The sequence below is a fragment of the Capsella rubella genome, unplaced genomic scaffold (genome assembly GCF_000375325.1).
Source record: "Capsella rubella cultivar Monte Gargano unplaced genomic scaffold, Caprub1_0 scaffold_1, whole genome shotgun sequence".
NCBI classification, from domain to species: domain Eukaryota; kingdom Viridiplantae; phylum Streptophyta; class Magnoliopsida; order Brassicales; family Brassicaceae; genus Capsella; species Capsella rubella.
In genome coordinates, this window is record NW_006238923.1 from 18,952,927 (window position 1) to 18,979,740 (window position 26,814).

Here is a 26,814-nt window from a genome sequence, read left to right on the forward strand (position 1 = left end):
GCAGAGTGGGAGAAAGAGAGATAAATTAAACCAAACCTTTTTACATACACACAATATATATATATATATATATCATTACACAACAGATTCTGCCTAAAAGAAAGGTTAGTTAGTGTTTAAAACATTAATCTGATTCGTCTCTGTTTTTTTTTTTCTTAAATGGCTAATTAGTCTATGTTTCTTTTGATAACAGAAACATGACTACGAACTTAACGGCGATCACCGAATCAAAGCCTTCGGAGATAGTATTAGCGAGATGCGAATGTTGCTGTATGACGGAGGAGTACACGGCGGAGTATATCGGAAGCGTAAGGAATATTTACGCGGGAAAGTTTATCTGTGGTCTCTGTTCCGAAGCGGTAGAGTACGAGATCATGCGTTGTCGCGGTCGGATCGGAGTCGACGAGGCTTTGGCCATTCACATGAACCTCTGCGGCGAGTTTGTTTCTTCGCCGTCTCCAAAGGTTGATTTAATATCGGCGATCGGAGAGATGTTCAGGAGAAGGCTAATTCTGAACTTGCCGATGGTCGTGACGTCCGCAGCAACGGCGTCTCCGAGGAGTATTCCTGAAGGTGGAGAGATCTGTGCTGCGGCGGTGATTGGTGGAAGCTGTTTAGCTGCTTTGTCCGGAGGTGCGTAGAAATAGAATGGAATATTCTTTTTCCGGCAAGGTATCTAATTAGAAAAGTGTGCGCGCGGGTGTGTGATAATTAGAGAAAGATATTGTTTTATTCAAAATTTCGAGAAAATAATATAAAATGAAAATACAGCTGTAAAATAAAAAAGGAAATGTACATTGAAAATCATTCGAGAAGATTTTATTTAGGTATTGGTTTGACTGTATATATTTTTCATAACATGACAATGTCAATTTCTTAAATATGGGTGATTAAATATTTAAATATATCAACTTTTCAATTTTCTAATTTGTTTTTAGCTAAGATTTAGGAAGCCACTAGAAAGATTTTGACAAAAAATAAAAGACACTAGGAAAAGAAAAGATGTAATAATTAGGAAGTTCCTAATTATTGTTGACATTATATGATTTAGATTTGTTTTCGTGATTAAGTGGATCCTTATTACGACCGTTGCATGTGCGAATGCCAAATGGATTAGGTGATAAGATGATTCGTACAGTCAGATTGGATTTTCGGTAAGGACCTAATCATTCTTAATATGGTCTTAAAAGTCTTCTTCAGTAATCATTAATCGGATACCTCTCAGTAAAAAAAAAAATTAGATGAAAAAAGAGAAAGAGAAAGATTCTAGGTTCCACTCTAATTTTAAAGAAATTTAAGATATATATTTAGCCAACTTCGTCGAAAGAAACGTTTTTGCGTTACCCATAAACGAATAATGCTTCGTATTATGCTCTACAAAATGTATATTCAAAGACATGAGTTTCTTGTATCTTACGTATACTTGGATTTTTATTTATTTATTGTATAGTTTGACAAAAACAATTATACATATATATTACTTGTGTATTTATTATTTGATATGTACATAATGGGTATACAAACCGTTATGTGTATACATACATATCTACTCAGCATCAGCATCAGTGCATCACTGCATCAGCATCTTGAAATGGTATGACTGATAAGAATAACATCAGGAAACGATTTATATTACACGCATAACATTAGTCGAAATGGTATTATTATTATTATTGTTATTGCGTTGCGTGTCATCATTTTTAAAGTTTGAAACAGGTACGACACAAAGGATCCGAGATCTGAGCCAACATAGCATTAACCGGTAAATGACTTCTCCGAGAATCTAACCGAAGTTGATGCCTTGCGCTAGAGGTAACTCGTTTCCATAGTTGATCGTACTGTCAAAAGATAAATGGAACGAATTTAACAATCAAATCTCAAACCGGACACTAAGAAGAAACAAGGGAAAGTTTAATAGAAATTTTACCAAGTGGATCTACGCATGTACTGTTTCCATGAGTCGCTTCCAGCTTCACGACCACCACCAGTTGCTTTCTCGCCTCCAAAAGCTCCGCCAATCTCAGCTCCATTCGTCGGTATGTTCACATTCACGATGCCACAATCACTTCCCAGTGGTCTAGTAGTTAAAAACCATCACAGTGAAATTTATTTCAGTAATTTAACCGGAAAGGTTCAGACGAGTTTTTTTTATTTTCACTTTCTTCTAGCACCTACCCGATCCACTTGAAGATGTTTTCGGGTTTGCGAGTGAATATAGAGCTGCTTAGACCTTGAGGAACCGAGTTGTTTATCGCAACAGCTTCTTCAAATGACTGTCCACAAGAAAAAATATCTTTTAAGGTCTATTTCTGAAGAAAGTGGTTGACTTAAGCTAGGGAGTGCTTATTACCTTAAACTTTAGAACATAGAGAACTGGAGCAAAGAGCTCTTCTTTAACAACAATAGCATCAGATGATATCTCGATTATCGTAGGCTCCACAAAGTTTCCTTCACCTTCAACTGCTTTACCGCCCGTTAGTATTTTACCTCCCTGCATATGCGAGAAAAAAGTGAAAGTTGGGAAGCTGTAACATTTTTAGAGGTTTTTAGTATACATTAAAGCATATAGAATGTGAGGTACTTGCCTGGGATTTGATGACTTCGATTCCTTTCTCAAAGTTCTTCTTTGATTCAGGAGTATGTAATGGTCCTAACAATGTCCCTTTCTCAAGAGGATTACCGATTTTGACTTGTTTGTATGAAGTAAGCAGTTGCTCGAGTACTTTGTCATAGATACTCTCATGCAAAAGCTTTAAAAGACAGGAACAACATTTAAAGAATTGATCAAAGGGAAATGTAGTAGCAGCAAAACTACAAGGGGATAAAAAAAAATTACCAGCCTACGGCAAGTTGTACAACGTTGACCAGCAGTTCCAACAGCAGCAAATAGAACTGACCGAGCCGCTAACTGTATGTCAGCATCATCCATGACTATGATTGCATTGTTTCCACTCAATTCAAGCAAAGTTTTTCCAGATCTTGCACTCACTGTTTGTTGTACCGTTAAACCCACCTATGCATAATCAAAATATTTAAACAGGACACAGTGATGAACAGGCTCACTTGGGTAGTGGATTATAGTAAAAGTAGTACCTTGGAGCTTCCAGTAAAGGATACTAAGGGAATGCGTTTGTCTTTGGCTATTGCTTCACCAATTTCAGCCCCACCACACATGGCCGTAAAAATGGCACCTGGTAAATTGTTCTTCTCTAAAACTTCAGCCACTAGCTTGGTCATTGCGATAGTTATCAACGGTGTAGTTGGAGCACCTTTCCTGTGGAATCACATGTATTAACTACACTAATCTAAATTTTCATTGTCAACATTGATGTTATATAACTATTATGCATTCTCTCAGCAATATGTCAAATGTTTATGCAACATTGATGATCAGGTAGAGAATAGATAAGAAAGTAATTGTAAACAGTATATAACGTTAATTCAGCTTCTTGTAGTACTTTTTAACCCCTTAAAGTAGTTACTAGGGTGAACTTCATAGCACAATTAGGAGTCAAATTCGTTATTTACCAGACTACACAGTTTCCGCAGACCAGCGCAATGCAAGCATTCCAACCTGCAACAACACAAAAGTGTACATATACTTCAGGAAAGGAACGCAGACACACAAACTTTTTCGTATTCCATTATCAATTATAGAACTTCTCAACGTAACTAAATCGTAATGTGGCAAATCTAGATGCTACAGTAAGAATAGGTTCAACAAACTCTATTTCGTCCACTTTCATGTGGGAATAAGTCAAATCAGATAAGAAGCATGGCAGACTTTAATGAGCAATATCACGAGACAACTCAATGTTATATCAGTATTTTGTTTTTTGAGGCACAAGCTCTGAAATTGGATACAAGACTTACCAAGTACTGCACATGGAAAATTAAACGCTGTGATAACACCAACAATGCCAAGAGGATTCCACATCTGTGTTACAGTATCCAAGCAGTATGTTAATTTTTCCCTAAGCGAAGTATAAAACAAAACTCCTAAGAAAGAAACTCGCAATCACCTCCAACATCATGTGTTCTGGGCCTGCAACGAAGAAATGAAATGAGTTTAGTAAAATAACACCTTTCGGTAAGATATGGAAAACAGGAAAACACATCTCCAAATCCAAGAGCCTTTAAGTAACTTAGGAGAATATTTGTTATATAATTCTAGCAGGTGCCATTAAGAAGAAGCCAAACTCACGTTCTGAAGGTATAACTGATCCATTGAGTTGTCGGCTCAAACCCACAGCAAAGTCACACATGTCAATCACTTCCTGCAAAGGTTACACTAAATGTGTTATTTGAAGCCATATGAGAAAGATGCCCTTCAGTTTTATATTAGCAAAATATGATGCATATCATACTTTCCCTTTTATTGTAAAATGCGTCACAAAGTATTCACTAAAAATATGTTGAAAGCATCAATTAGTTTATACGAAGCTTTGCAGAGCAAAGATAGAGTACCTGAACTTCTCCAATTCCTTCAGCAAGGATCTTTCCCATTTCAAGGGAAAGGAGACGGCCAAGATAGTCAAGTTTTGATCTTAGTGCATCTCCAATCTGCCTCACAATATCACCTCTCTTTGGAGCCGTAACCTGTACCGATGCTTGGTAAGCAAATTTTGCTTCAAGAAATTTGGAAGCAATACGCTTTAATAAAGTAAGTAAATAAACCTGCATCCATATCTTTGCTGCTTCCTCGCAAGCTTTCAAACCTTGCTCGTAATCTTCTAAAGAAGCTTCCACAACTTGAGCAATTGGCTGCATCAGTCAAAAAAAGTGATTACTGAGCAAACAGTAAAACAACACTAATCCAGCTTGTGACAAGAACAAGAATCACAGGTCTTAATATAGTTAGTTAGTTAATTAGCCCCAACTTGATTTGATCATTCTCTTATGCAAGAAGAGGAAGATAGAACCTGATTGTTAGCAGGATTTAAAGTGGAAACAAGAGGTCCGTTTGCTTGCCATTTGCCAGCAACGTAACAGCCCAAGTTGTGAGAAGTCAACCCAATCTCGCTCAGAAACTCGTACTCTTTGTTGTTCGCTGAACCCATCTCTGCCCCCAAAAATTCATGGATTAATAGGAAACGGAATTGATGTAACGAAACCCACAAGAGAACTCTCAAGGATCAGAGAAAATTACCTGATGATTCTTGATCGTATCGAAGAAGTGAGGCTTCGGGTTTAGCTCAGATCACGGAAGCTTTTAAAAGGGGAGTGAGAGAGAGAGAGAGAGAGAGAGACGTGTACGTCTTTGGGCAAAAAGAGAGCTTCAACAACAGCGATTGATTATTGGACTGAAGGCGATAGCTGAGCTGCTGTGTCCATCCCTTTACCACTTTTTATGTTTTTGGCTTCATCCGTATGTGTATATACTATAGTTAATTAATATGGTTTTGTCACGTGTCCTATGCTTTCGTTTTCCGGGCCGGAATAAACCCGATCAGGATACGGATTAAGCAAGCCAAGAGACAGAGACAGAGGAAGAGGATCGGAGTTGTTGTTGTTATCGCCATTGCCACGATTACCATCTTTTCCATTTCTCCTTACCAGGCCTTTATGGCCCGGCCCATTAAAATTATGTGCAATATAAACGGCTTTAACACTCATTATGTAGAGAGAATAGGCGAAAGACCAAATTATGTATGAAATATGCTTTAACTGATATGGTCTCTCACTCTCGACCAAGTTATTCTTATATACTTTGATCAGTTTAATGACGAATTTGTCATGAATCACATTGAGATCTAACTCAAAGTTGAGATCACATATGAGAATCAATCACAAGTCACCTTTCAAGTGTCCTCCCGATTGATTTTTCGAAGCTTTTCCTCTTTCTAGAATTCTATCTTTTGTGTAAGTCGTTATAAAGATTTTGTATTGGTTCACATATTAGTTCAACCGCCATGACTCCCATTGATTAATAGATTAGTCAAGCCACTTATGATGACCAAATGAAAAATATTAGTAATAACATATTATGCCGGCTTTATGATTCCTAAGAGAAAACATTAATGGATTCTACTAATGACCAAGTGGGAGACTTTGAGGAATAATTTCCTTCCCCTATTATGTGGTTTTGAGTTATCTTTTCTCTATGGAATAATGTTATTCTTTAATATATTTGGTAACTTCTTAAATAGATAATGAATGAGTTTTTTCCTAATTAATCTCTACTTTGATGAATGGTTAAGATTAAATTTTAAGAAAACCCTAAAGAGGAAATATGCCTTTAGTCCATCATAAAAACATCCAAAAAAAGAAATCACAAACACAACACATAAAGTAAGTTTATAGGCAAGGGAAGAGAAACCTAATCACCTAACTAAAAAGATCAAAACTTCAGAAAATCATCAAGAATCTAAGTTACAATGAATGGAGATACTCTGCTAACCCTCCTTCTAAGTTTATCATGTGATTAATCATGTTGCTTAAAATATCTTAGGATTCATGTAAATTGCACTTACACCAAGAACCAAATATAAACCAGTTCCAAATCTGAACACAATGACGGTGAAGACAAAAACCAAAACATGTTTCGTTTATGTTGTTCAACTCTTGGGTCTCAACATTAAGAGGAAGCAGAACCAAACCTCAACTGCTAACTTATTCGTTTGTGTTTGAGAACAAGACCCTTGGAGTTAACTTTAAGCTAAAAAAAAAGTTTCCCGGTTGACTTTGGTTTATAATAACGTGTTTCGGGTCAAATAAACCCACCCGATAATGATGCTAATTAAGCAAGTTAAGAATCCGACGGACACGAGTGATTCTCACCGATCGATCTTGCCGTGAGGACTAAGGAGAAAACGCTTTACTGATCAAAGATCACGACGATTCATATCGGTGAGCAACTCAACCTTCGATTCAATCCAAACCATAATCCTAGGGTTTCAAAATTTCTCACTTTGGTTTGAAACCCTAGGCTCTGGTTCGTTTTACCAATTTGTCGCATGATCTATGGCGGGTAAATTGTGTTGATACGATACAAGGTCCGGATTTGGAGAATGAGAGCTGTGAATTTCATGTATAGCTCGAGCAATCCCAGATTTCGAGGGATTTTTAATGGGCTTTGCGCTGTAATTTTATTAGTCTTCTTCTTCGATCAGAGCAATACATTCAGGAACCCTTTATTAAAGAATCTGTCTTTCGGTGATGGTAGTGGCAGAGGATTGGTTTCCCAAGGTCAATTTAGTAATGGGTTTAGCAAGTTTACTGTAATTCGTCGACATATGATGAGTGAAGTTGACACTCGTGGTTCTTCTGGTGGTAATAACAGCTTGAGTGGTGATAGTACTGTATCGTGCTCTTGGTTGCATGAACACAGAGGTTATGCTGATCAGTGTGAGTTCTTGAAATCGAACCCGATTTGTTCTCCAGATGGGTTCTTTGATTATCTCAACTTCTTTTACTGTACCTGCAGAGATTTTAAGATCTTGGGTTATATTGTGTTAGGAGTTTGGCTTGTTGCTCTGTTTTATCTCTTGGGTAATACTGCTGCTGATTACTTTTGTTGTTCGTTGGAGAAGCTTTCTAAGCTTTTGAAGTTGCCTCCAACTGTTGCTGGTGTTACTCTGCTTCCACTTGGTAACGGAGCGCCTGATGTGTTTGCGAGTATAGCTGCTTTCGTTGGTTCAGATAAAGGGGAAGTTGGTCTTAACAGCGTCTTGGGTGGTGCGGTGTTTGTAACTTGTGTTGTTGCTGGGATTGTTTCTCTTTGTGTTGCGGATCAAGAAGTTAAGATCGATAAGAAATGTTTCATCAGAGACTTGAGTTTCTTCCTTTTCACACTGGTGGCTTTGATGGTTATTTTGATGGTTGGTAAGGTGACTGTGGGTATAGCCATTGCGTTTGTCTCTATCTATGTACTTTATGCTTTTCTCGTGGCTGCGAATGAGATTTTGAGGAAACATTCGAGGAGGTTGAAACTGGATTCTTTTACGCCTTTGCTCCCGATGCAAGGAAGTGTGTTCTCCCCAAGTGTTGAGGAGGATATTCCTATGTACAGCTCATTGCTAGAACTTGACACCGAGGAAGGTCCACCTCGGCTGCATGATTCTCTACCACAGTGGATGTGGGCTACTAATGTAGCCATCTATTCAAACCATTTCGCAAAAGCCAATGTGCATGATGACGAAAGACCTCCATGGGGATGGACCGAAGATGGTGCAGAAGTCGAGAGCTCGTTGTTTTTGAAAGTCACGTCCATGTTTGAAATGCCATTGACGGTTCCTAGACGGCTGACAATCCCTTTAATCGAGGAAGATAGGTGGTCAAAGACATATGCTGTGGCTAGTGTATCATTAGCTCCTGTCCTTCTTTCCTTTCTTTGGAGCAGCCAAGATGATACGAGTCTTCAAGCTAGCGTTGTAGCCTACTTTATCGGAATTGCGATTGGATCTACTCTTGGGTTTCTTGCATTCAAAAACACAGAGCCCGATCGTCCCCCTCAAAGATACTTAATCCCTTGGGTACTCGGTGGATTCATCATGAGCATTGTATGGTTCTACATGATTGCAAACGAACTTGTTGCCCTTTTGGTCACGTTTGGTGGAATCTATGGAATCAACCCGTCGATACTTGGTCTAACCGTACTTGCTTGGGGAAACTCGATGGGTGACTTAGTGTCAAACATTGCATTGTCGATGAATGGTGGGGATGGCGTACAAATTGCATTATCAGGTTGCTACGCAGGTCCAATGTTCAACACGCTTGTTGGATTAGGTATGTCGATGTTTCTTGGTGCTTGGTCGAAGAGTCCAGAGACTTACATGATCCCGGAAGACAATAGCTTGTTTTACACTCTAGGATTTCTAATAATTGGTTTGATCTGGGCTCTTGTGATGCTCCCTCGCAACGAGATGCGACCGAGCAAAGTGATGGGCATTGGTCTGATCACATTGTATCTGATATTTGTCACTTTCAGGCTCAGCTCTGCCATGGGATTCATACCTTGGGCTTCTTGAAACGCAATTGTAACCAGCTTCTGTATCGGCTTATTTGTATACATTGTCTAGTTAGAGATACAAGTACATGTCCACTTGTTTGTTTGTTGTATCATCATATATTTGATAATGAATTTGAGCCATTAGATCTGGATCGTGAATTCGAAATTGGATATTAATGGGCCTTAAAACTAATGGGCCTTAAAACTAATGGGCCAAGATATCAACTCAATAATGTTGCCCCACTTGTATCGTTATCTTCCCACTTGTACATCGTCACGTGGTAGTGCGATATTCATAATATTTCATATCGAAAAATTAATAGTTTATGAGATTTTTAAATTTCCATTGTTACGTAACACAGAAACGTACCTTTTTATTAAAAATAAAAATAATTTGTAACGTGTTGAATAAAACAAATTATAACAATATTTGTAATCTCGAATAGACGAGTTTAACCAATAATAGTAGTATCATTACACTTATCAATTATGATTGCTTACCTAGCTAGTTTATAATTAGATGTTCCTAATCGACAAGACAATTTTTAAAATCACCGGAAATTTCTAAAACAAAGATATAATAAAATATAGATGGACATTGCTATCATAGTTATGTTAGAGCATTCACAATGGTGATTTTTTAGGTGATTAAGATGAGTTTTAAGAAAAAAAAAATGTGTATTAATTTGATTTTGAGTCTAATTTTAGACACTTATTTGTCAAAAGTGTCCTATTTAACACATTTTTGTTGGTTTAGACACTCATATGTTTTAAAAAAATAAATTTATTATTTTAGACACCTATTAAAATTGTCACCATTAAACATGCCTTAGCAGCGAAACGAATTGTATTTTGAGGTATTATATAAGATACTCACTCCACTCCTACACCAATATCCACACAGAAAAGAACAAGGAGTTGATGACAAAACCAAAAAGAAGAAGAAGTCAAATATATCATTTTCTTGGTGAAAATGGTTTCTGAATTGCATTATACATATAGCATTATAGCATAGGTTAACACAACTTGATTCTCTCGCAATTAATTGAATATAGAGAGAACAAAACGGGTCCAATGGAGCAATGTAAGTATGTGCCGTCGTGGAGACCAAGGCGTAAGGTTAGTCATGTGTCGTCGTCCTAGAAACTTTATCTACATCTTTGACATTCACATATATATAATTCTTCTCTTGCGGATGAAGTAAACATATTAACGTCATACCTTATGTCATTATTGGATTCTCATATAATATATACTAAAGAGATTTGATGCCATATATATCACATTTTCTCATAACATTATAAATACATAGTACGTATATATAAATATAAATTATATAGGGATATATAAAATAGTGTTGGAATATGCTCAACTTAGGACAAGACATCCAAGAACATGTTTATATCTCTTATTGCTCTGTTCTCGCAAAATGACAACTCTGACACTCATATGGGTTGTGTTTAATTAATTTTTGGTTTTATGTATATGCCTTTTTGATGTTTTTATTACTGATCAGTTTAATATGCATAACAATTAATTATTTTATGTGAAATCAACAGATCTTAAAACATTAGTACTGTATATGTATATGATCGATACTCATGCATGCTATTTTGTTAACAAAAGTTTATGATACGTGAGAATAATAGATATCATTGCTTCTTTATGTAAATTTGACTTGATATTTACAAAATTCTTTTCTTTTTTTTGTATTTGTATTTGAAGTTGTATTCAAACAGTTTTATAACCAAATGATAGTGGATGATATAATAATATATTACCCCTATATCCGTTTATCATCTTACTCAAGTTATGTGGACCACAATATAACAACCATATATATTATTAAGCTGAAGACAAACTCGGCGACTGATCATCTTGTCATCAATCATTGAAATTTCTTGGTTAACATAGCATTTGTAGTAAAGCATATATACGAATACAAGAAGACATGTGTATACTACAAAGTTTTTTTTTAAAATCACAGAAATAGTTTTATGATTCAAAAAGGGAAGACATGAAAACAAGTTCATGCTCTCTAACATGATCATGAGCCCTTTAAACTAAAACCGTCTTTATTTGCTCTGCGATATTATTGGAAACAATAGAAAAACATAAAATGTGTTGCCCATTTCTAATCAAACTGTGTGATACCTCTCTCACTTTGCTATGCCTCCCCAATTGGGTCTATATATTAATATTATGTATAGCTTTACTATCTAACATTTCAATCAATGTCTTCTTTTGTTTATCCATTCCCAAGTAATATATAAGATTTAGAGAATCCGAAACAAAACATGTATATATGATGAGATTGATGTGTGGTCCAGTTGAGTTTTAATGTCAAAATGTCGTGCTATACATAGGCCATATCCCTTAAATTTTAAAACCACATATACTAACAAAAACCTATTAATAATGTTATTATATAATTTACAAGTTTACATCCATAAAAATAGTACTATTTTACGGAATATGTCACATGTCACATGAAAGGTCACTGACCCCAAAACGTATTTTATATAATACGTTGATGTGTATGTGTATATAAACTATATATTAGTTTCTCATCATCAGTATGTGCCTCTCTTAAAACATAATAAAATCTCTCTTTCTCTTTCTTTTTCTTATTTCCAAATTTGTAATCCACGATAATATATATGGATCCACGCATCGCCGCAACCTCTGTCTTCCGGTGGTCTAAGAGTCGCCGGAAGATTCATATCCGCCGTCGTAAGTCGCAGGTGGTGCGTCTTGGTGGGAAGAACAATGCCTTGTCACGTGGGGGATTCTCGTTGAAGAAGATGGTGAGGAGGATGAAGCTAAGGTGGTTGAAGCTGCACTACGTGAGACTTTTGAAGAAGATAAAAGGTTTCTATCGTAATTTGGTTAAAGAGTTCGTAGACGCAGGAGCTGAGCTTGAAGCCATTCAGCAGAGAATGGCGGTTGAAGCGGCTGCGTTTGCGGTTCCTGGTTTAGGTCTCTCTTTCTCTTCATTGTCAGTCCATGACCGAGCACGGTATTTTATTGTATAGTGTTATCATATATTAATTATCATTTTTATTCATTGTAATTTTTTGTTTTGTTTTTGCTGTTGTATCTTATATAACTATTTATTACTTTGATTTCGTATTTCTTGAAATATCACCACAAGAACGAAAGTTACGAAACTATCAGTATATGGTTCAATATTTTATTACGTACGGTTTGTTTATTTATGCATATATAACAACATAACATTTTAAATATCAAATTACAAACACTTTAATACATTATAAAAATAAATAAATAACCGCGTATGGGGCTTGGTAACGTGATTAAATGATCATGGGATGAGATGAGTGTATATATATATTTTGTATTGTAAGTGATTGAGTTAAGGTGCATGCCTTGCTGGAAACGCAATTAGACAATGAATTAAAGAAAACAAAACTACCATTTGATATGATTCAGATCTTTATTGATACTGTGCACTCTGTTCTTACATGACAAACTCGTGGCTTCCCCATAAAATTATAATATTTTTAACACTTATAATTGGGCTTTGAACGATTGCTTTAGATTCGAGAATCTCTCTATGCTTAAATACTACTATATATTAGCTAGCAGTAATGTAGTACCAACTTGAATTAATTCTCAGTTTTTTTTTTTTCCACTTTGTGAATGATTGAATCCGACAGTAATCAGTTATTCACATGCAGTTACTGACTACTGTTTCAGAACACATTTATATTGCTTTTGGGTTTTTTTTTTTTTGGGTTGAACAGCTGAATTAATACTTTTATTAATCATAGCAGAACATACAAACTAATGAGTTACTGTCACTCTTTCTTCTCCTCAACGTTAATGAAGAAACTCTCATATTTTAACGTCATTCCCCTGTAAAGAAGCTTCTCATATCCTCTTGTAAATATATACAACTTGTACCACGAGGCCCGCGACACCTCAGAAGGATGAATATTAGTTGTAATCTATATATATAAAGTTAACTTTTTCTCTCTTCTCCTTAAGCCACATCATCATCCACCTCATTTTATTATTTAATTTTTAAAATTAATTATACCATTTTATCATTTAATTTTAATATTTAAACCTATGTAAATAATTTTTTCAAAAATGAATATGAAAGGTCTTTTTTATATTATACATTATAAAACTAAAAAAGATAATTGATTAAAAGTTAAAAAAACTTACTAATTATCGATTATACTAACAAATATATAAATAATAGATTACAGTTTTTAGTGAATGTTTAAAATATATATATGATTATATTTACACAATGTAAACCTAAATATAATGGGATTTAACGGGAATAGAGCAAAAAGTAAGAAATTTTGAGAATATAAATCTATCTAATTTATGTCTCAAAAAAATTTCTAACATAAATGAGATAGGTCGGACCGCAACATGAATTCTCATTTTTTATAAACATATAAAAAGGTAAAAATAAAATAATATTTCTTTAAAAGTTTCCAATATGAATTTAACTATTTTTTTCCAATACAACTCATATGTTAAACTAATAAACAAAATAAAAAATTAACTATATTTCATAAAATTGAAAATTAAAATAAAAACATTATTAAATGAAATAAACTAAATATAAAGTAAATTATACTAATATGTTAAATTTAAAAATTGTTCCATATGAAAAAACAAAAAAAAATATAAAACATAAAATCAGAAAATCAGAAAAAAAAATATAATAGTATATAAATGATCATTACAAGATATAAAGTACGACAAATCCAAAAAAGGAAAACGTAAAACAAAAAATAATAAAGTATGACAATATATAAATAGATAATGTAAACAATTAAAAATATAACAATCCGCCCGAAACCCACAAATCATGTTCAAATTTCATGCCAACATATAAAAGGGCCCAAAATATTAACATTTAGATCTATATTTGGTAAAAACCCTAATAGCACATGTTTCTCAATAATTTTCAACCGCACTTCCATTTACGCTCACACTTCGACTTATACTATACACACTTAATTTCTCAACAACTAATGAAGCTAAAACTCAATAGTTTTGTTATACAAACACAATTTAAATTTTAAAAAAGTAAAGTATGGTATAGTGAAAAAACTAAGTAGAAAATAAAATACGAACTAATTACTCATAAACAACATAATAAACTCACGCGCGTAGCGCGGGCAACCGACTAGTATCTATATATACCTGAACACCTCTTATCTCCAATGCATCAAATCTCTTAAATAACACACCAAACTGGTCTTCTAAGAGTCGCAACTCACAAACACCTTCAGATATCGCCTTGCTATAAGCTTACACCAAGGTGCTTCTTTGTAAATCTCGGATCTTGAAATAAAGGATTCCATTTTCTGCAACTGAATCTCACTGCTATAGCTCAGAGGTAACAATGGAACCAAATCCATATTATACTCTTGAGATAATCGTGTCATTCTTCCAACTACTGTATAAAGTTTAGGGTTTAAAAGTTTTTTAACCTTCACGTTTATTGTGTTATGTTTCTGATGGATTTCATAAATCTTATAGCCCAACGCAACACTGATCACCAAAACAGGCCTAAAAGTTAGCGATCACCACCGGTCCACAGAAACAAATCCAAATCAAGCCTGCAGGCCTATTAGTTACGGTTTTATTTTATAGTTTCCGCGACAGATTGACTAAACCGGAATTATTAAACACGTTGTGACGAATGGTACGTTAGTTATATTTACGTGGTTGCGTTGCGTGGAAGAGATGAAGTCCCACGTGGCTAAAGTTTGCACGTTGCCTCTTCTTTAACACTTTTGCTTCTAACGTAACCACCACTTCTATTCTAGACCAGCTTGGTGTGTGTTGTTATTGTTAATAATGTAACGAAACTGAACTACTTCTTTTTCAATTAACCAATATTAGGAGAAGAGATCATATATTTTATTTGTAATTACTCAATCGAGATAAGTGATGATTAATTAATTAACTAATGAACGTACGTAATTCGTCTACGGCTTATAATTTACACGTGAATATACAAGAACTCATGTGTAAATGACTATTTTCATTTCGCGACCAATAGTGAGATCCAATTTGACTTGATTTGGACACGAAAATTGTTAGAAAAAGTTGATGTATTTACCAAAACTTTTGGTATTTCTCTCCTTCGGAAGTCAAATACAAAAAAAAACAGGTGTCGATAATTTTGACCTGAGAAGAAGAGTATATTGTCGTGATTAGTTTTGACGGCTGTGATCTAATGGCAAGACTCAAACCGGACCGTCGATTTTACAAGGTGGTAAATGATTCCCACAAGTCACGGAGGCTGAGGGGTAGACGCTGACCTGGCACACAAATGTAAACTTGGCCACCAACTGAGACACGTGTCTTGTTTAGTTCCGTCCTCTTGAACCACGTGGCATGTGTTTTTGTCTCGGCAGTGACGGTACTTCTTATTAGTTCTTCGAGACTTCGTCGGTGTCCTTATCGGAAAAATGATTCGTGAAGAAATTAAAAGTTGGCTAATTGTTTAATTTTTAGGCTTAGAGAAAGCCGAGTAAAATGTAACTGTGAAATGTCTATATTGTCCTTAAGATACAAATTGGGTGATTTGAATTAATAATATGAGATTTTTTTTTGTTCCTAATACAGCAATTTTAAAATTAAGAAATTTATGACTCGTAAATAAATCGTTTTTCAACTACTGATTATTTCAGTCTCCTCTCTGTTTTTGTTGATACAAACTAATATGCAAAAAAAAAGAAACTAATATGACTCTCATAATCTCATTTATCAAAAATTCAACGGACGTAAGTGTGTTTGTAGTATATTTTTATTTTCCTTAACAAGAAGAGAAAAAAAAAATAAAAAATTTGGGATTCCTCATCCGCAAATAGATTCATTGAATCAGAAAAAATTCCCAACCAGACAAATTAATAAAACATTTAGAATCCCACTGTGGATCCCACTTCCGACCATTTGCTGATTTTTTTTTCCATATAATTTCTAGATATTTTTATTTTTTTGAATAATTACTCAGTTTAAATTATTCCTAAAGATTACTAGTCAGTACTCAGTAGTCACAAAATAATTATTCCCGCAAAAAAAAACCGTAATCATGATTATAATTTTTTTATTGTTCGAACAAAAGTACCAGAAAATAGTTTATTTATAGTTTTCATAATTCACCAAAGGATAACGAGTAACGGACATTACTAAAATGATAATCAGAAATTCAGAATAGTAATCTATCTGGTTAAACAAAAAGGGTAGATTAGTAAATTTGTGATGCTGGGATGAATAAGAACAACCTCCACCATGGATAGGAATTCGTTTTTTTCTTCGTAAATCATAAAGTTAGAAAGAAAATTTTCTCAATTTTTCTCTCACAGTTTCTTCGTTTTCTCTGTGATTCTTTTACAGTTTTTCCCCTTTTCGATTTCGTGTTTTGGAATTGTATATACTTATATCCCATTTGTTTGTTCATAGATCTACGGTTTTATTTTCTAGGAAAAGTTTCTTTGTTTTCTCGAGAAAAATCGACGAAGCTTCGGAGTCAATTCGGAGAATTTCATTTCTAATTTGATTTCTTACGATTCGGAATCAAAAACCAGAGAGGTTCAATGGTGGTAGCGACGACCATAGCGCTTTACGCCAGTCCAGCGAGCACTGTATGCTCTACAGCTCACCAGATCAACGCTCATATCTCTTGTGATCTCGATCTCAACTCCAGATCTTCTTCCGCCTCTTCTTCCACCAGTTCCCCCACTATCGGAGGCCTCTCTCTGCTTTTCTCCGGTGCGTCTGTCAAATCGTCTTCGTCTTCTTCCGCATCGTCGCATCCAACGGTTGGAGATGAGCTAGCTTCAATACGCCATGATCGTAGCGATGATCGGACCTTAAACGGCTCCTTCTGTTACTCTCCCAGCAAATTCATCGGTTCTTCGTACCTTAAACGAGATCACCAAAGCCCTGTCTCCGTGCTTCACGGTCCTATCTCATCTAGCAGTAGTCCTCCGATGAGAATGTCACATGATCGGAACTTAGATGGTGGCTCTGCACTCCGTCTAGGATCTAGCAGATTGTTCAATGGTTTCGTTAGGAAAGCTGTAGGTTCCTGTGTTGATTACGACACTGAAGACTCTGTTCTTGCCGATGACCAGCTACCGTTCACCATGGACGATGGTTTCGAAGGAGAAAGAAGACAACCTTATGCTAAGGATTTGCTTAGACGTGCTCAATTGAAACATAAAATCTTCGAAGATGAATCTGTGATCAAAGCATTTTACGAAGCTGAAAAAGCTCATAGAGGACAGGTGTGTGAAGAAGAACTTATTTATTCTCACAAATATTTTTGTTTTGATTTTGCTAATTGATGTGTTTGAATCAGATGAGAGCAAATGGTGATCCTTACCTGCAACATTGTGTTGAGACTGCAATGTTGTTAGCTGACATTGGAGCTAATTCGACCGTTGTTGTAGCTGGGATTTTACACGATACTTTAGACGATTCGTTCATGAGCTATGATTATATTCTCAGAACTTTTGGATCTGGAGTTGCTGATCTTGTGGAAGGGGTAAGTAAAGAATCAGCCATGAATGTGCTTCAGCGAAAGCTTGTTTAATGGTTGAGACTTGGACTTTAATTGACTTCTGTCTTCTTATTGCGTTAGGTGTCTAAGCTGAGCCAATTAAGTAAACTTGCTCGGGAAAACAATACGGCAAGTAAAACCGTTGAAGCAGATCGATTGCACACTATGTTTCTTGCAATGGCAGACGCGAGGGCTGTTCTTATTAAGTTAGCTGATCGGTTACATAACATGATGACGCTCTATGCTTTGCCACCGGTGAAGCAGCAGAGATTTGCTAAAGAGACTCTGGAGATATTTGCACCTCTGGCTAATCGTTTGGGAATCTCTAGCTGGAAAGTTGAGCTTGAAAATCTGTGTTTCAAGCATCTGCATCCTGATCAGCACCACGAAATGTCTGCTATGCTTGAGGATTCATTCGATGAAGCTATGATTACTTCTGCGATTGAGAAATTGGAGCACGCACTTAAGAAAGAAGGCATTTCTTACCATGTTCTCTCTGGACGACACAAGAGCTTGTATAGTATCTACTGCAAGATGTTAAAGTAAGTGCTCATTTCCCCTTTATACGGAAGCGCTTGTTGGTTAATCGGTTTCACTAAGATTATGGAGAAACCAGAATTCTGACACTTCATTTTGTGCCAGGAAAAAGCTAACCATGGATGAAATTCATGACATTCATGGTTTACGTTTGATTGTTGACAATGAGAAAGATTGTTACAAGGCCTTAGGAGTAGTTCACGAGCTATGGTCTGAAGTTCCTGGAAAGCTGAAAGATTACATTTCTCATCCCAAGTTCAACGGGTGGGTTCTGAAAACCGGTGGTATCTTATAATGATGCAGGCTACTTCATTCTCTCATTATCTAACTTTGGGCTTTTGGAATTTTAGGTACCAATCTTTGCATGCAGTAGTAATGGGTGATGGAACCATCCCGCTTGAAGTTCAAATACGCACAAAGGAGATGCATTTGCAAGCTGAATTTGGGTTTGCAGCTCACTGGAGATACAAGGAAGGTGACTGCAAGCACTCATCATTTGTGCTTCAGATGGTTGAATGGGCAAGATGGGTTGTGACCTGGCATTTTGAAACCATGAGCAAAGACAGATCCTCGATCTGCTCTTCCGAGCCCTTGTGCAGTTTCCCATCTCACGCCGAAGATTGTCCATTTTCTTATAAGCCTAATGGCAGCCAAGATGGACCAGTCTATGTCATTGTAATCGAAAATGAAAAGGTAAGTTGTGATTACAATCATCTTCAAATTCTTTCCATTGAGGATATTTCTTTGCTTGGAGTTGTAATTTAATAAACTTGAATATGCAGATGACTGTGCAAGAGTTTCCAGCGAATTCCACAGTTTCGGACCTGTTAAGAAGAGCAGGACCAGGGAGCTCGAGATGGTCAATGTACAGCATGCCGGCAAAGGAAGAGCTAAGGCCAAGACTGAACCAGACACCTGTAAGTGATCTGAAATGTAAGCTGAAGATGGGAGATGTGGTGGAGCTGACTCCAGCCATACCTGACAAGTCTCTGACTGAATACAGAGAGGAGATTCAGCGGATGTATGATAGAGGGCTTGCGTTTTCACGCCCTCAGCGTGCAGCAGCTGGTACCATGGTTGGCTGGGGAAGCTAACAAATTCTCTTAATTACCTTCGTTCATGTATATATACTATAGTTGCATATATAGTAATGCTTCAGAAGATTTGTTTTACCACTGGTATTGTCGATTCCCAACACAACAGTGTATATATAGTGCGCATATATTCTACAAAAACTGACTCAGCTCATAAATATTTGATTCTCTTACATTCTACTACTTGATACTACATGATCGTAAAAAGTGACTGGTCATTAATAATAATTCTGTTACATTTTACTTCTTGATACATGACATTTTTGTCTTCTTGTCTTATCTACTTATTGGGTCTTCTAGAGAGAGGGAAAGAGACTCTCTGAGGAGTTTGGCCTGGCAGGTCTGATGTTTGTTGTTGTTGTTCTTGCGAGGACTGTGCAGGATCTGTCATTTCTTCATCATCCTCTGTTTCTTCAGGTTCTGTGGAAGCTGACTTCTTTGGTATCACGAGCTGGTAGTTTGGGCTCAGCAATGTGTCCTGTTCAGGTGGGAGCGGAACACCGGGTCCTGCTATCGATTTTGGCAAAGGGATCTTGTTCCTAGTTGCAGCAAGTTCTAGCAGAACCTAAATCAAACATCCAAAACAGAGACATGGACATTTAAAAATCAAACAACATGGATTTCGCAGACTGAAAACATTTAAGGTTCTCAGAATGTCTTATGTGGCAAGAGGGTTATTAGTAAGGTGATAATTCCCTAATGATTCACATAGCAGTTACCACATGACTCTGGTCATATCACATATCTTTTCAGACAACAATTTCAGAAAAAGAAAAACAAGAAACAAGGAATCGTCTACAATGCATACCTCTCTTGGAGGTGGCTGTGAGAAGCTGAAATTAACTTTGGATTGAATAGCGAGCTTCACATCATCACAGTCAATGTTGGATTTGCTAGCATGCTCTGAGTAAACCTGAGCATCTGTCAACACTTCCACCACATAGCGATACCACAACTCCAGAAACTGGTGTATCACACGAGGCTCGTAGTCCTCCACACCCATTGACTTAAGCAGAGATTTCACAATCTTAGCATCTCTAGGTACATCTTCTTCACCTTCTCCAGCCATGTCTTCACTAAACAAACTCAAAAGTAATGCCCACAGAGTCAATTACGCAACAATTTTACACAGATTTGATTTTGCAAACAGCACAAGCGAACATCGTGAAACAACAGTAACAAACATAAATCCCCACATCCAAGAACGAAAATAACGAATAAATGATCAGAGAGATTGCTACTTAAACCGCACCATATCGGAAGCATTTTGAGCTTCAATATCAAATAGATGAGAATTCGAGCTTCACGAATCAAAGAAAACGAAGATGGAGATATTGAAGCACAAAAAGAAATTTCAACCTAGCTTCATCAATAAGTTGCAAAACAAAAGATTCCATACCACAAAGAGGCGAAAATTACCTAAACAAGATTTGGTGGAGGGTTAATAGCAGAAACACGACGGAGGTTGATGAACCGGCGGCGAGTATAGGATCGGCGACTAGTCTTCCTCAGTCTAGATCTGCTATTTATGGTTTTGGTGTGTAAATCTGATATAACGTTGAGGGCACAACTGGAAATTTACGTAAACGCTGTTTTATTGCGTTTAGCGGTTCGGAGCAGCTGGAGTGGGATAATTTGGGTCTTTGTGCATAGGCCCATTAAAGACCCAAATTAGAACGACCGCGAATGTGTGTATATCTTAAATACCGATAATAGCCTCATCTCCCTCCCTCTTTACTTGTCCGTGTTGTCTAGTCTACTTCATTGGGTTTAAAAATTACCATAATGTCCTCACCGGAGCGTGCAGTTCTCAATCTATTGACCGACCTCGCTCTCTCCTTCGACGGCGCAATCCTCGGACTGACTTTAGCTATTAGCGCCGTCAGTTCTGCTCTCAAGTATGCCTCTACCAACGCCGCGTTGAAAAAGATCAAAGATGCACCCGAAGTCTCCGTTGCTGACCTCCGGTCACTGCTTCCGGCGTCTGAAGAAAAATCCGAGACTAATGATCAGGGGACTAGCCATGATCAGCGGATCGTTGTGGTTCGTGGAGTCGTCAAGCCGAAATTTTCCGGTGATGAGAGTCAGAAGAACAACGTCTTAATCTCTCCGGAGACTGGAGATAAAGCTCTTATCATCCAGAGAACGCAAACGGTACGCATAGTTATATATATTTATAGAAACAGTTTTGCGAGTTCGTCTAAGCTTAGTTCTTACAAATTGCAATTGACATTGACCTAATTTTGCTTTATGTTTCTCTCAAAAGGCTTAGCTGTGGTTGGGGTAAAGAGTTGAGATAACTTCTTTGTGATTGATTAAGTAACCATCACGATTATGTGATTTTTTTGCTGCTGTGATCTCAGAAGGGAAATGAATGTTTTGGGGCAAGTGGAAGCCTTTCTAATGTCATCATTTTTTGTTTACAGTATGTGTATAGTGGATGGAAGAGATTGTTCCAGTCTACTGGTTACCGGTTTATGTTGGAGAGATCTATGCCCAAACAAGGAGCTGATTTTATGAGGAAGGTAAAGCCTAGTCCACTCTTTATCAGCTTCAGAGCTTTCAACTTTGGTTTTTTCCATGATTCAAACTCGTTTCGATAATCGATATCCTTCGCTTTGTGCAGGTCCCATTTGTCATTGTTGGAAAAGATCAACAATCGCAGTCTAGTTATCTCCTTGTTAACATGGATGGCTCAAGGCAACCTCTTCCGCTTACCACTGTGTATAATCGTTTGCAGCCTATTAATTCTTCGTTTCTTCAAGCCTTTTTGTTCCCCGAGTATCCTGTGAGTATATATATTCAAAGACATCTCTGGTTTTGAGATTGTTACTTGTTCTTGGCCTCGTCCGTCCTAACTTTGTAATCCTTTCTCTTCCAAGGTCGGTCTGCTTGATGTAGAGAAGATTTTACCACCTGGGAAAGATATAACAGCTGTTGGCATCTGCAGTTTTAGAAATGGAGTTCCTGAAATCAAATCGTCCCAAGATCTTCCTTACTTCTTGTAAGCTTTTTTCTGGATACATTTTTCTCGTTAATACTGAAATTATATATCGGTCTGCTAGCTAATTCAAATTACTACCTCATCTTTTCTTTTTGTTTTTTCAATCTGTTGAGCATTTGACAATACTTAGTCCATTGTTGCAAAAAAGCTCTATTGCTGGTCATATATAAATCTTTTTGAATAATCTTTGTAGATCAGAGATGACCAAGGACAAGATGATAGAGGACCTTATAGATCAGACCAGCGCAATATTCTTTGGCACTGTTTTCTTGGGCATTGTGTCTGTTGGCATCCTTAGCTATGCTGCTGTCAGGTACTGGAGTTTTGAAAGATCAGATTTAGTTTTGGTTTTGGGAATTGTTTTGATTCGAAATCTGTATAACTGTCTTATCTTCAGGACCTGGAATAAATGGAAACTATGGAACCGTCAGAGAGAGCTGCCACGGAGACCAAACGAACCCGTAGCCGATGATGAACCCGAAGATGCAGATGAAATCCCAGATGGACAATTGTGTGTGATCTGCGTGACAAGACGGAGAGTACCTGCGTTTATTCCCTGTGGACATGTAGTATGTTGCAGGCTATGTGCTTCAACCGTGGAGCGAGAGTTAAACCCAAAGTGTCCAGTTTGTCTCCAGAGCATTAGGGGATCTATGCGTGTATATTACTCTTGATGACTCTGAATCTTTTCTCATTGTATCTAATAGAGTAATGCAATTTGTATTCAAGAGAATCGGAAATTTTCAATTAACAAAATAGTTTGACAATGATTTAAAAGGTCTTCAAGCCACTCTATAGAGTGAGAGATTGCAGGGGATATGAAAGCAAAGTTTTTAAAGGAAGAATTTTTGTAAAGAAACGATAACAAAAAGTAGCCAAGGATGACTTCCCGTCATATATGATCACTTGTCGCAGGAGATTAACCAGAGTTATCCCGGAGCAAGATCCGTCTCAGGTTCCTCAAGTCCCTGACATGAGAGCTGAGACATGGTGTGTTGATGGATAACCTGAGAATCTGAACTGCGGGTTTTGGAACATGATACGGCTTGAATTGGAGCTCGGTGTGATCGAACTAGACCCGATTCCGCTTCCACCATCGCGAGGGCTCTTAGAGAAATTCTGTCCATTTGCCATTTGAGAGGAACACAGTGGGTTTGATGATTCTTGAAGCTTCTTTGTATTGAGGAAACGTCCACCGGAGCCTCTAGCTCTCTTTAAAGCATGAAGATGGCGAGACTCATGTAGGTACGGCTACAGAAAAAGAAAACAAAACTTTGTTACTCACTTCTGAATTGCATCAAATCATCTTAGGTTTTCGGAGTTAGTTTTCCCTGTCCCTCTTTGGTGTTTTAAGCAAAATGGGAAAGAGAAAAGATTCATACTTTACGGCATTTGATGAGTTTGTTCTGAGCTTCGAGTTTAGCACGGTGCTTCCTGCGACGGAGGATGGCGTGATACTGTTTCGCATTGACAAATATTGGTTCATTCTCTTGAATGTTATGAGGCAATGGCACTCTTGAAGAAACCAAACCCATCATCTCTAAATGTGGCATTCCCTGCAAAACGACTTTCCAGTTAACCAATCAATGCACCACATCAATTCAGAATTCTGAAAGCGCAAGACTTCACAGCATATATTACCGTTGGTGTTGATGGATATTCAGGAGCCAAGAAACCATTGAAATGTGATGTTTCAACACATTGAAGAAGAGGAGGAAACACAGAATCTTGAGAAATCATTGACGAGGTGATGGTTGATTTAGTATAACTTTCAATATGATTTCCCGTGGTTTCGATGTACCCTGCATCAACCAATGACAAGAATATAAACCCACAACTATTTTTAGCGGTTTTCGACAATGCGACTAATGTTCAAAAAACCAGTTAATCTATTAGACCTTGGCCTGAGAGATTGGTATTAACAATGTTGCATCCATAGCGTTTACGTTCTTCAGAGCTTGCAACTTCAACGCCCCCAGATTCTCCGGTAGATTGTGTTGAGGATGAATCTTGATCTTGCAGCTGCAAACCTGAATGTTTCACCCCAGGGAATTGTGTAGACATCATCATATCCTTCGTCAAGCTGAAAGATTCGGATCCTTGAATGTGTGAATTTGTTGGCATTGAGTGTACCCAAGATGAATCTTTCCTTTGATGAAACACTTGCATTGTTCTTCAAAAAGCTAAATGTCCAAACCAACAAGTCCAGTCATGAGTCAACATTTCTTTCATGATCCATAAAAATCAACAAACCCCAATAGAGAAATGAATTATAAAAAAATCATAAAAACATGCTAAGCACACAAATTCAAGGTTGAATCACACAGTAAGATTGTCCAATAATCTGAAGGGTTTCTAAAGATTCAAACTTTGAACTTGGCTAAATCCTTACACAACATGCAAAACACAAAAGCTTCTGCGTAGAGAGTAAAAACAGAAACAAAACAAAAATATAAATCAAAAGATGTATAAATTTCTGGGTTTTGAGTATAAAAGAATCACGGCTCATCATCTTACACGCCAACCTAGTAGAAATCAAATCTCTTCCAACTTACTGATCCAAAGCAAAACTGATCAAAATCTCAAAAAACTCACTCAAAAACTGAGTTCTTTTATTTAAAAAATCACATCATCAGAAGTAGAAATGGAGCAACCAAATGATAACACACTACCAAATAAATTAAAGCGTACAAGAGAGAGCGAGAGAGAGAGAGAGACCTTTAGTGTTCTAGATTTGGTAAAAGATGGAGAGAAAGAGAAGTTAAGTAATCAGTTTGAGATTATGATGATGATGATGTTGATGATGAAGATGATGAAGATGATGATGCATGTCTCCTTCCTCAGAACATGGCTGTTTTCTTCTCGCTCTCTCTCTCTCTCTCTCTCTCTCTTCCTCTGTCTTTGCAAATTTGGTATTGGCTATGGCTTAAAAGACTAATCTTGACTCCTTTTCACCTTTTTTTTTTTTAATATATATACTACTACTGACTACTGTATATGTTTTTTTTTTCCTTCTCTCATCAAATACAAGTTTATTTTCACACTCAAAAAAATATTAGTTAAAGAATAGTAAAATCCTGTTTAATATTTTTCTTTTGTTTCCATTTCTAAATTTTTGCAGATTTTTCACCTTTATTTTTAAGGTAATTTTGCTTGTATTTATTAATAATCTGTATTGTTAATGTTTCAAAATTCAATATATCTAATGCAATTTGCGACATGTGTTTAATTTTATTAAAATATTATATAAGATTATGTAGGCAATAATTGATATACATATATACTAAATTTGACACATGTATAATTTTGAAAAGGCTTAACATATATCTCTATATATAAGTTTTGAAATAAGAAATATCAAAGGAGAAAGAATGGAAGGTTTTGAAATACAGAAATAAAATCGAAAACTACATGTGTTTGCTTTTAGTAGTTTTTATTGGAAATTGTTTTCATCCATTTTTAGAGATGTTTTTACATTTTTATCTTATTTCATCCTATCAGTATTGTTTTATAGATTTATACGCGATTAATTTCAGGATATGTTAAAAAGGTTCAAATTTTTAAATAAAATTATAGAGGGCATATATTCTTAATAAGAATTTGTAAGAATCATATTCCTATGTTGTTTTATAACAAATGTTGCACAATTCTTAAACATGCTTTGTATATATATAGTGAAACCTTGAAAGATAGGTATTTCATCTAAATATACTTTTATATCTCTTTGTCTTTTTATTTGTAAGAAGTTCTGTATTATTATTATTTTTTTTTCTTTTTTATACAAATTGAAAAGCAAAAGATTAAATAAGTGGAAGGTTGTCAACATCTCTTTATAGCGCAATCAATATTGGCATTTAAGAGAATAAAAAGAAAAAAAAATATAAATTTTTTGTTGTAGTTGGGGGTAATTGAAATTTATTGCAAGTCAAGCAAAGCTAAAGAGCCCTTTTCCAGTTTTCTTTCTCTCTTTTGTTTTTTCACATTTCTTGATGCATAGCCAAAGCACTGACCAATGAATCGTAATTTGGTAGTTTCTTCTCTCTGCATTTATTCCACATCTCTGAATTGTAATTATAAAAGCTTGCTACACCCAAAATAAAATAAAAAAGAACAAACAAATGTAAAAAAGAAAGAGAGTTCATAAATAGCAACCATCTTTAAATGTTATAGAGAGTTTCAAAAACGACTTTTATAACAACAATGAGACTTTTGTGTATTTGTATTGAGTGGGGTGGAATGTGTATCATTTTTGGTTTGCTACGTACACCTTAAATTTGCTTTAGAGATAAGAAATATCAACAATTCAACAGATGCTTCGAAAGAGGTTACAGGTGTTACTTCAAAATACTATATGTTATTATTATTGTTGTGTATCGTCGAGAGAATCTAGAAGTTCTTAGGACTCAATTATTTGATGTTAGCTATGTTTTTTTTATAATAGACATTCATTAATAATACTAAGTATTTTCAAACACGACAAACGAAATCTCCCCTAACCTCCTCTTATCCTTATTAAACTGGCCATCACAATAAGATATTAGTAAATGAATTGTTTTTAATGGGAAGCATAAAAGACAAGACATGACTAAACCCATTAATCTAATCTAAAATAATTCCAAATCCTAAACATCACGCTTTCACTTCCCAATCATAGTCACACCAC

The 26,814-nt window shown here is 36.2% G+C and overlaps 8 protein-coding genes across 8 annotated transcripts; 5 read left to right on the forward strand and 3 right to left on the reverse strand.

The window, feature by feature from the left end:
• Positions 1 to 7: 7 nt before the first annotated feature.
• On the forward strand, positions 8 to 878 carry LOC17900890. The gene is made up of 2 exons (XM_006304210.2): positions 8 to 104; positions 194 to 878. Exon 2 carries the CDS (start codon positions 198 to 200, stop codon positions 639 to 641), a length of 444 nt encoding a protein of 147 aa, XP_006304272.2. The 5' UTR covers positions 8 to 104; positions 194 to 197; the 3' UTR covers positions 642 to 878.
• A 706-nt stretch (positions 879 to 1,584) lies between these two features.
• Positions 1,585 to 5,413, reverse strand: LOC17897673 (aldehyde dehydrogenase family 7 member B4). The gene is made up of 15 exons (XM_023789601.1): positions 5,150 to 5,413; positions 4,923 to 5,062; positions 4,678 to 4,764; positions 4,468 to 4,599; positions 4,205 to 4,277; positions 4,023 to 4,045; positions 3,874 to 3,937; positions 3,529 to 3,574; positions 3,094 to 3,274; positions 2,837 to 3,013; positions 2,586 to 2,750; positions 2,351 to 2,491; positions 2,176 to 2,273; positions 1,928 to 2,077; positions 1,585 to 1,838 (listed from the first exon to the last, which is right to left on the reverse strand). Exons 2-15 carry the CDS (start codon positions 5,058 to 5,060, stop codon positions 1,784 to 1,786), a joined length of 1,530 nt encoding a protein of 509 aa, XP_023645369.1. The 5' UTR covers positions 5,061 to 5,062; positions 5,150 to 5,413; the 3' UTR covers positions 1,585 to 1,783.
• Positions 5,414 to 6,696: 1,283 nt separating this feature from the next.
• Positions 6,697 to 9,102, forward strand: LOC17899116 (cation/calcium exchanger 4). Its single transcript, XM_006306907.2, has one exon. The coding sequence runs from the start codon at positions 7,011 to 7,013 to the stop codon at positions 8,967 to 8,969; it is 1,959 nt and encodes a 652-aa protein (XP_006306969.1). The 5' UTR covers positions 6,697 to 7,010; the 3' UTR covers positions 8,970 to 9,102.
• Positions 9,103 to 11,556: 2,454 nt separating this feature from the next.
• Positions 11,557 to 12,149, forward strand: LOC17900294. Its single transcript, XM_006305721.2, has one exon. It carries the CDS (start codon positions 11,611 to 11,613, stop codon positions 11,983 to 11,985), a length of 375 nt encoding a protein of 124 aa, XP_006305783.1. The 5' UTR covers positions 11,557 to 11,610; the 3' UTR covers positions 11,986 to 12,149.
• A 4,090-nt stretch (positions 12,150 to 16,239) lies between these two features.
• Positions 16,240 to 19,305, forward strand: LOC17898346 (probable GTP diphosphokinase RSH3, chloroplastic). The gene is made up of 6 exons (XM_023790209.1): positions 16,240 to 17,241; positions 17,316 to 17,501; positions 17,598 to 18,058; positions 18,159 to 18,317; positions 18,404 to 18,746; positions 18,836 to 19,305. Exons 1-6 carry the CDS (start codon positions 16,549 to 16,551, stop codon positions 19,145 to 19,147), a joined length of 2,154 nt encoding a protein of 717 aa, XP_023645977.1. The 5' UTR covers positions 16,240 to 16,548; the 3' UTR covers positions 19,148 to 19,305.
• On the reverse strand, positions 19,306 to 20,676 carry LOC17899120 (transcription initiation factor TFIID subunit 9). The gene is made up of 3 exons (XM_006306416.2): positions 20,567 to 20,676; positions 19,956 to 20,223; positions 19,306 to 19,712 (listed from the first exon to the last, which is right to left on the reverse strand). The coding sequence occupies exons 2-3, from the start codon at positions 20,214 to 20,216 to the stop codon at positions 19,428 to 19,430; spliced, it is 546 nt and encodes a 181-aa protein (XP_006306478.1). The 5' UTR covers positions 20,217 to 20,223; positions 20,567 to 20,676; the 3' UTR covers positions 19,306 to 19,427.
• A 217-nt stretch (positions 20,677 to 20,893) lies between these two features.
• On the forward strand, positions 20,894 to 22,918 carry LOC17897870 (E3 ubiquitin-protein ligase SPL2). Its single transcript, XM_006305007.2, has 6 exons — positions 20,894 to 21,301; positions 21,574 to 21,672; positions 21,774 to 21,935; positions 22,030 to 22,151; positions 22,345 to 22,464; positions 22,549 to 22,918. Exons 1-6 carry the CDS (start codon positions 20,933 to 20,935, stop codon positions 22,823 to 22,825), a joined length of 1,149 nt encoding a protein of 382 aa, XP_006305069.1. The 5' UTR covers positions 20,894 to 20,932; the 3' UTR covers positions 22,826 to 22,918.
• LOC17896747 (nuclear transcription factor Y subunit A-5) lies at positions 22,919 to 25,061 on the reverse strand. Its single transcript, XM_006305400.2, has 5 exons — positions 24,870 to 25,061; positions 24,050 to 24,334; positions 23,793 to 23,953; positions 23,534 to 23,707; positions 22,919 to 23,402 (listed from the first exon to the last, which is right to left on the reverse strand). The coding sequence occupies exons 2-5, from the start codon at positions 24,318 to 24,320 to the stop codon at positions 23,112 to 23,114; spliced, it is 897 nt and encodes a 298-aa protein (XP_006305462.1). The 5' UTR covers positions 24,321 to 24,334; positions 24,870 to 25,061; the 3' UTR covers positions 22,919 to 23,111.
• Positions 25,062 to 26,814: the final 1,753 nt, after the last annotated feature.

What these genes read in the sequence shown, in the direction of transcription:
- LOC17899120 (XM_006306416.2), bottom strand. Translation starts at nt 20,216, where the DNA reads ATGGCTGGAGAAGGTGAAGAAGATGTACCTAGAGATGCTAAGATTGTG. An exon ending in CACAGCCACCTCCAAGAGAG is followed by an intron (nt 19,713 to 19,955) that starts GTATGCATTGTA and finishes TGTTTGATTTAG; the next exon opens with GTTCTGCTAGAACTTGCTGC.
- LOC17896747 (XM_006305400.2), bottom strand. Translation starts at nt 24,320, where the DNA reads ATGCAAGTGTTTCATCAAAGGAAAGATTCATCTTGGGTACACTCAATG. An exon ending in TACCAATCTCTCAGGCCAAG is followed by an intron (nt 23,954 to 24,049) that starts GTCTAATAGATT and finishes TGGTTGATGCAG; the next exon opens with GGTACATCGAAACCACGGGA. An exon ending in AATATCCATCAACACCAACG is followed by an intron (nt 23,708 to 23,792) that starts GTAATATATGCT and finishes GTCGTTTTGCAG; the next exon opens with GGAATGCCACATTTAGAGAT.
- LOC17898346 (XM_023790209.1), top strand. Translation starts at nt 16,549, where the DNA reads ATGGTGGTAGCGACGACCATAGCGCTTTACGCCAGTCCAGCGAGCACT. An exon ending in ATCTACTGCAAGATGTTAAA is followed by an intron (nt 18,059 to 18,158) that starts GTAAGTGCTCAT and finishes ATTTTGTGCCAG; the next exon opens with GAAAAAGCTAACCATGGATG. An exon ending in TCTCATCCCAAGTTCAACGG is followed by an intron (nt 18,318 to 18,403) that starts GTGGGTTCTGAA and finishes TTGGAATTTTAG; the next exon opens with GTACCAATCTTTGCATGCAG.
- LOC17900890 (XM_006304210.2), top strand. Translation starts at nt 198, where the DNA reads ATGACTACGAACTTAACGGCGATCACCGAATCAAAGCCTTCGGAGATA.
- LOC17897870 (XM_006305007.2), top strand. Translation starts at nt 20,933, where the DNA reads ATGTCCTCACCGGAGCGTGCAGTTCTCAATCTATTGACCGACCTCGCT. An exon ending in TCATCCAGAGAACGCAAACG is followed by an intron (nt 21,302 to 21,573) that starts GTACGCATAGTT and finishes TTTTGTTTACAG; the next exon opens with TATGTGTATAGTGGATGGAA. An exon ending in CAAGATCTTCCTTACTTCTT is followed by an intron (nt 22,152 to 22,344) that starts GTAAGCTTTTTT and finishes TAATCTTTGTAG; the next exon opens with ATCAGAGATGACCAAGGACA.
- LOC17897673 (XM_023789601.1), bottom strand. Translation starts at nt 5,060, where the DNA reads ATGGGTTCAGCGAACAACAAAGAGTACGAGTTTCTGAGCGAGATTGGG. An exon ending in AAGGAATTGGAGAAGTTCAG is followed by an intron (nt 4,278 to 4,467) that starts GTACTCTATCTT and finishes TAACCTTTGCAG; the next exon opens with GAAGTGATTGACATGTGTGA. An exon ending in ATCAGTTATACCTTCAGAAC is followed by an intron (nt 4,046 to 4,204) that starts GTGAGTTTGGCT and finishes TCTTCGTTGCAG; the next exon opens with GCCCAGAACACATGATGTTG.
- LOC17899116 (XM_006306907.2), top strand. Translation starts at nt 7,011, where the DNA reads ATGAGAGCTGTGAATTTCATGTATAGCTCGAGCAATCCCAGATTTCGA.
- LOC17900294 (XM_006305721.2), top strand. Translation starts at nt 11,611, where the DNA reads ATGGATCCACGCATCGCCGCAACCTCTGTCTTCCGGTGGTCTAAGAGT.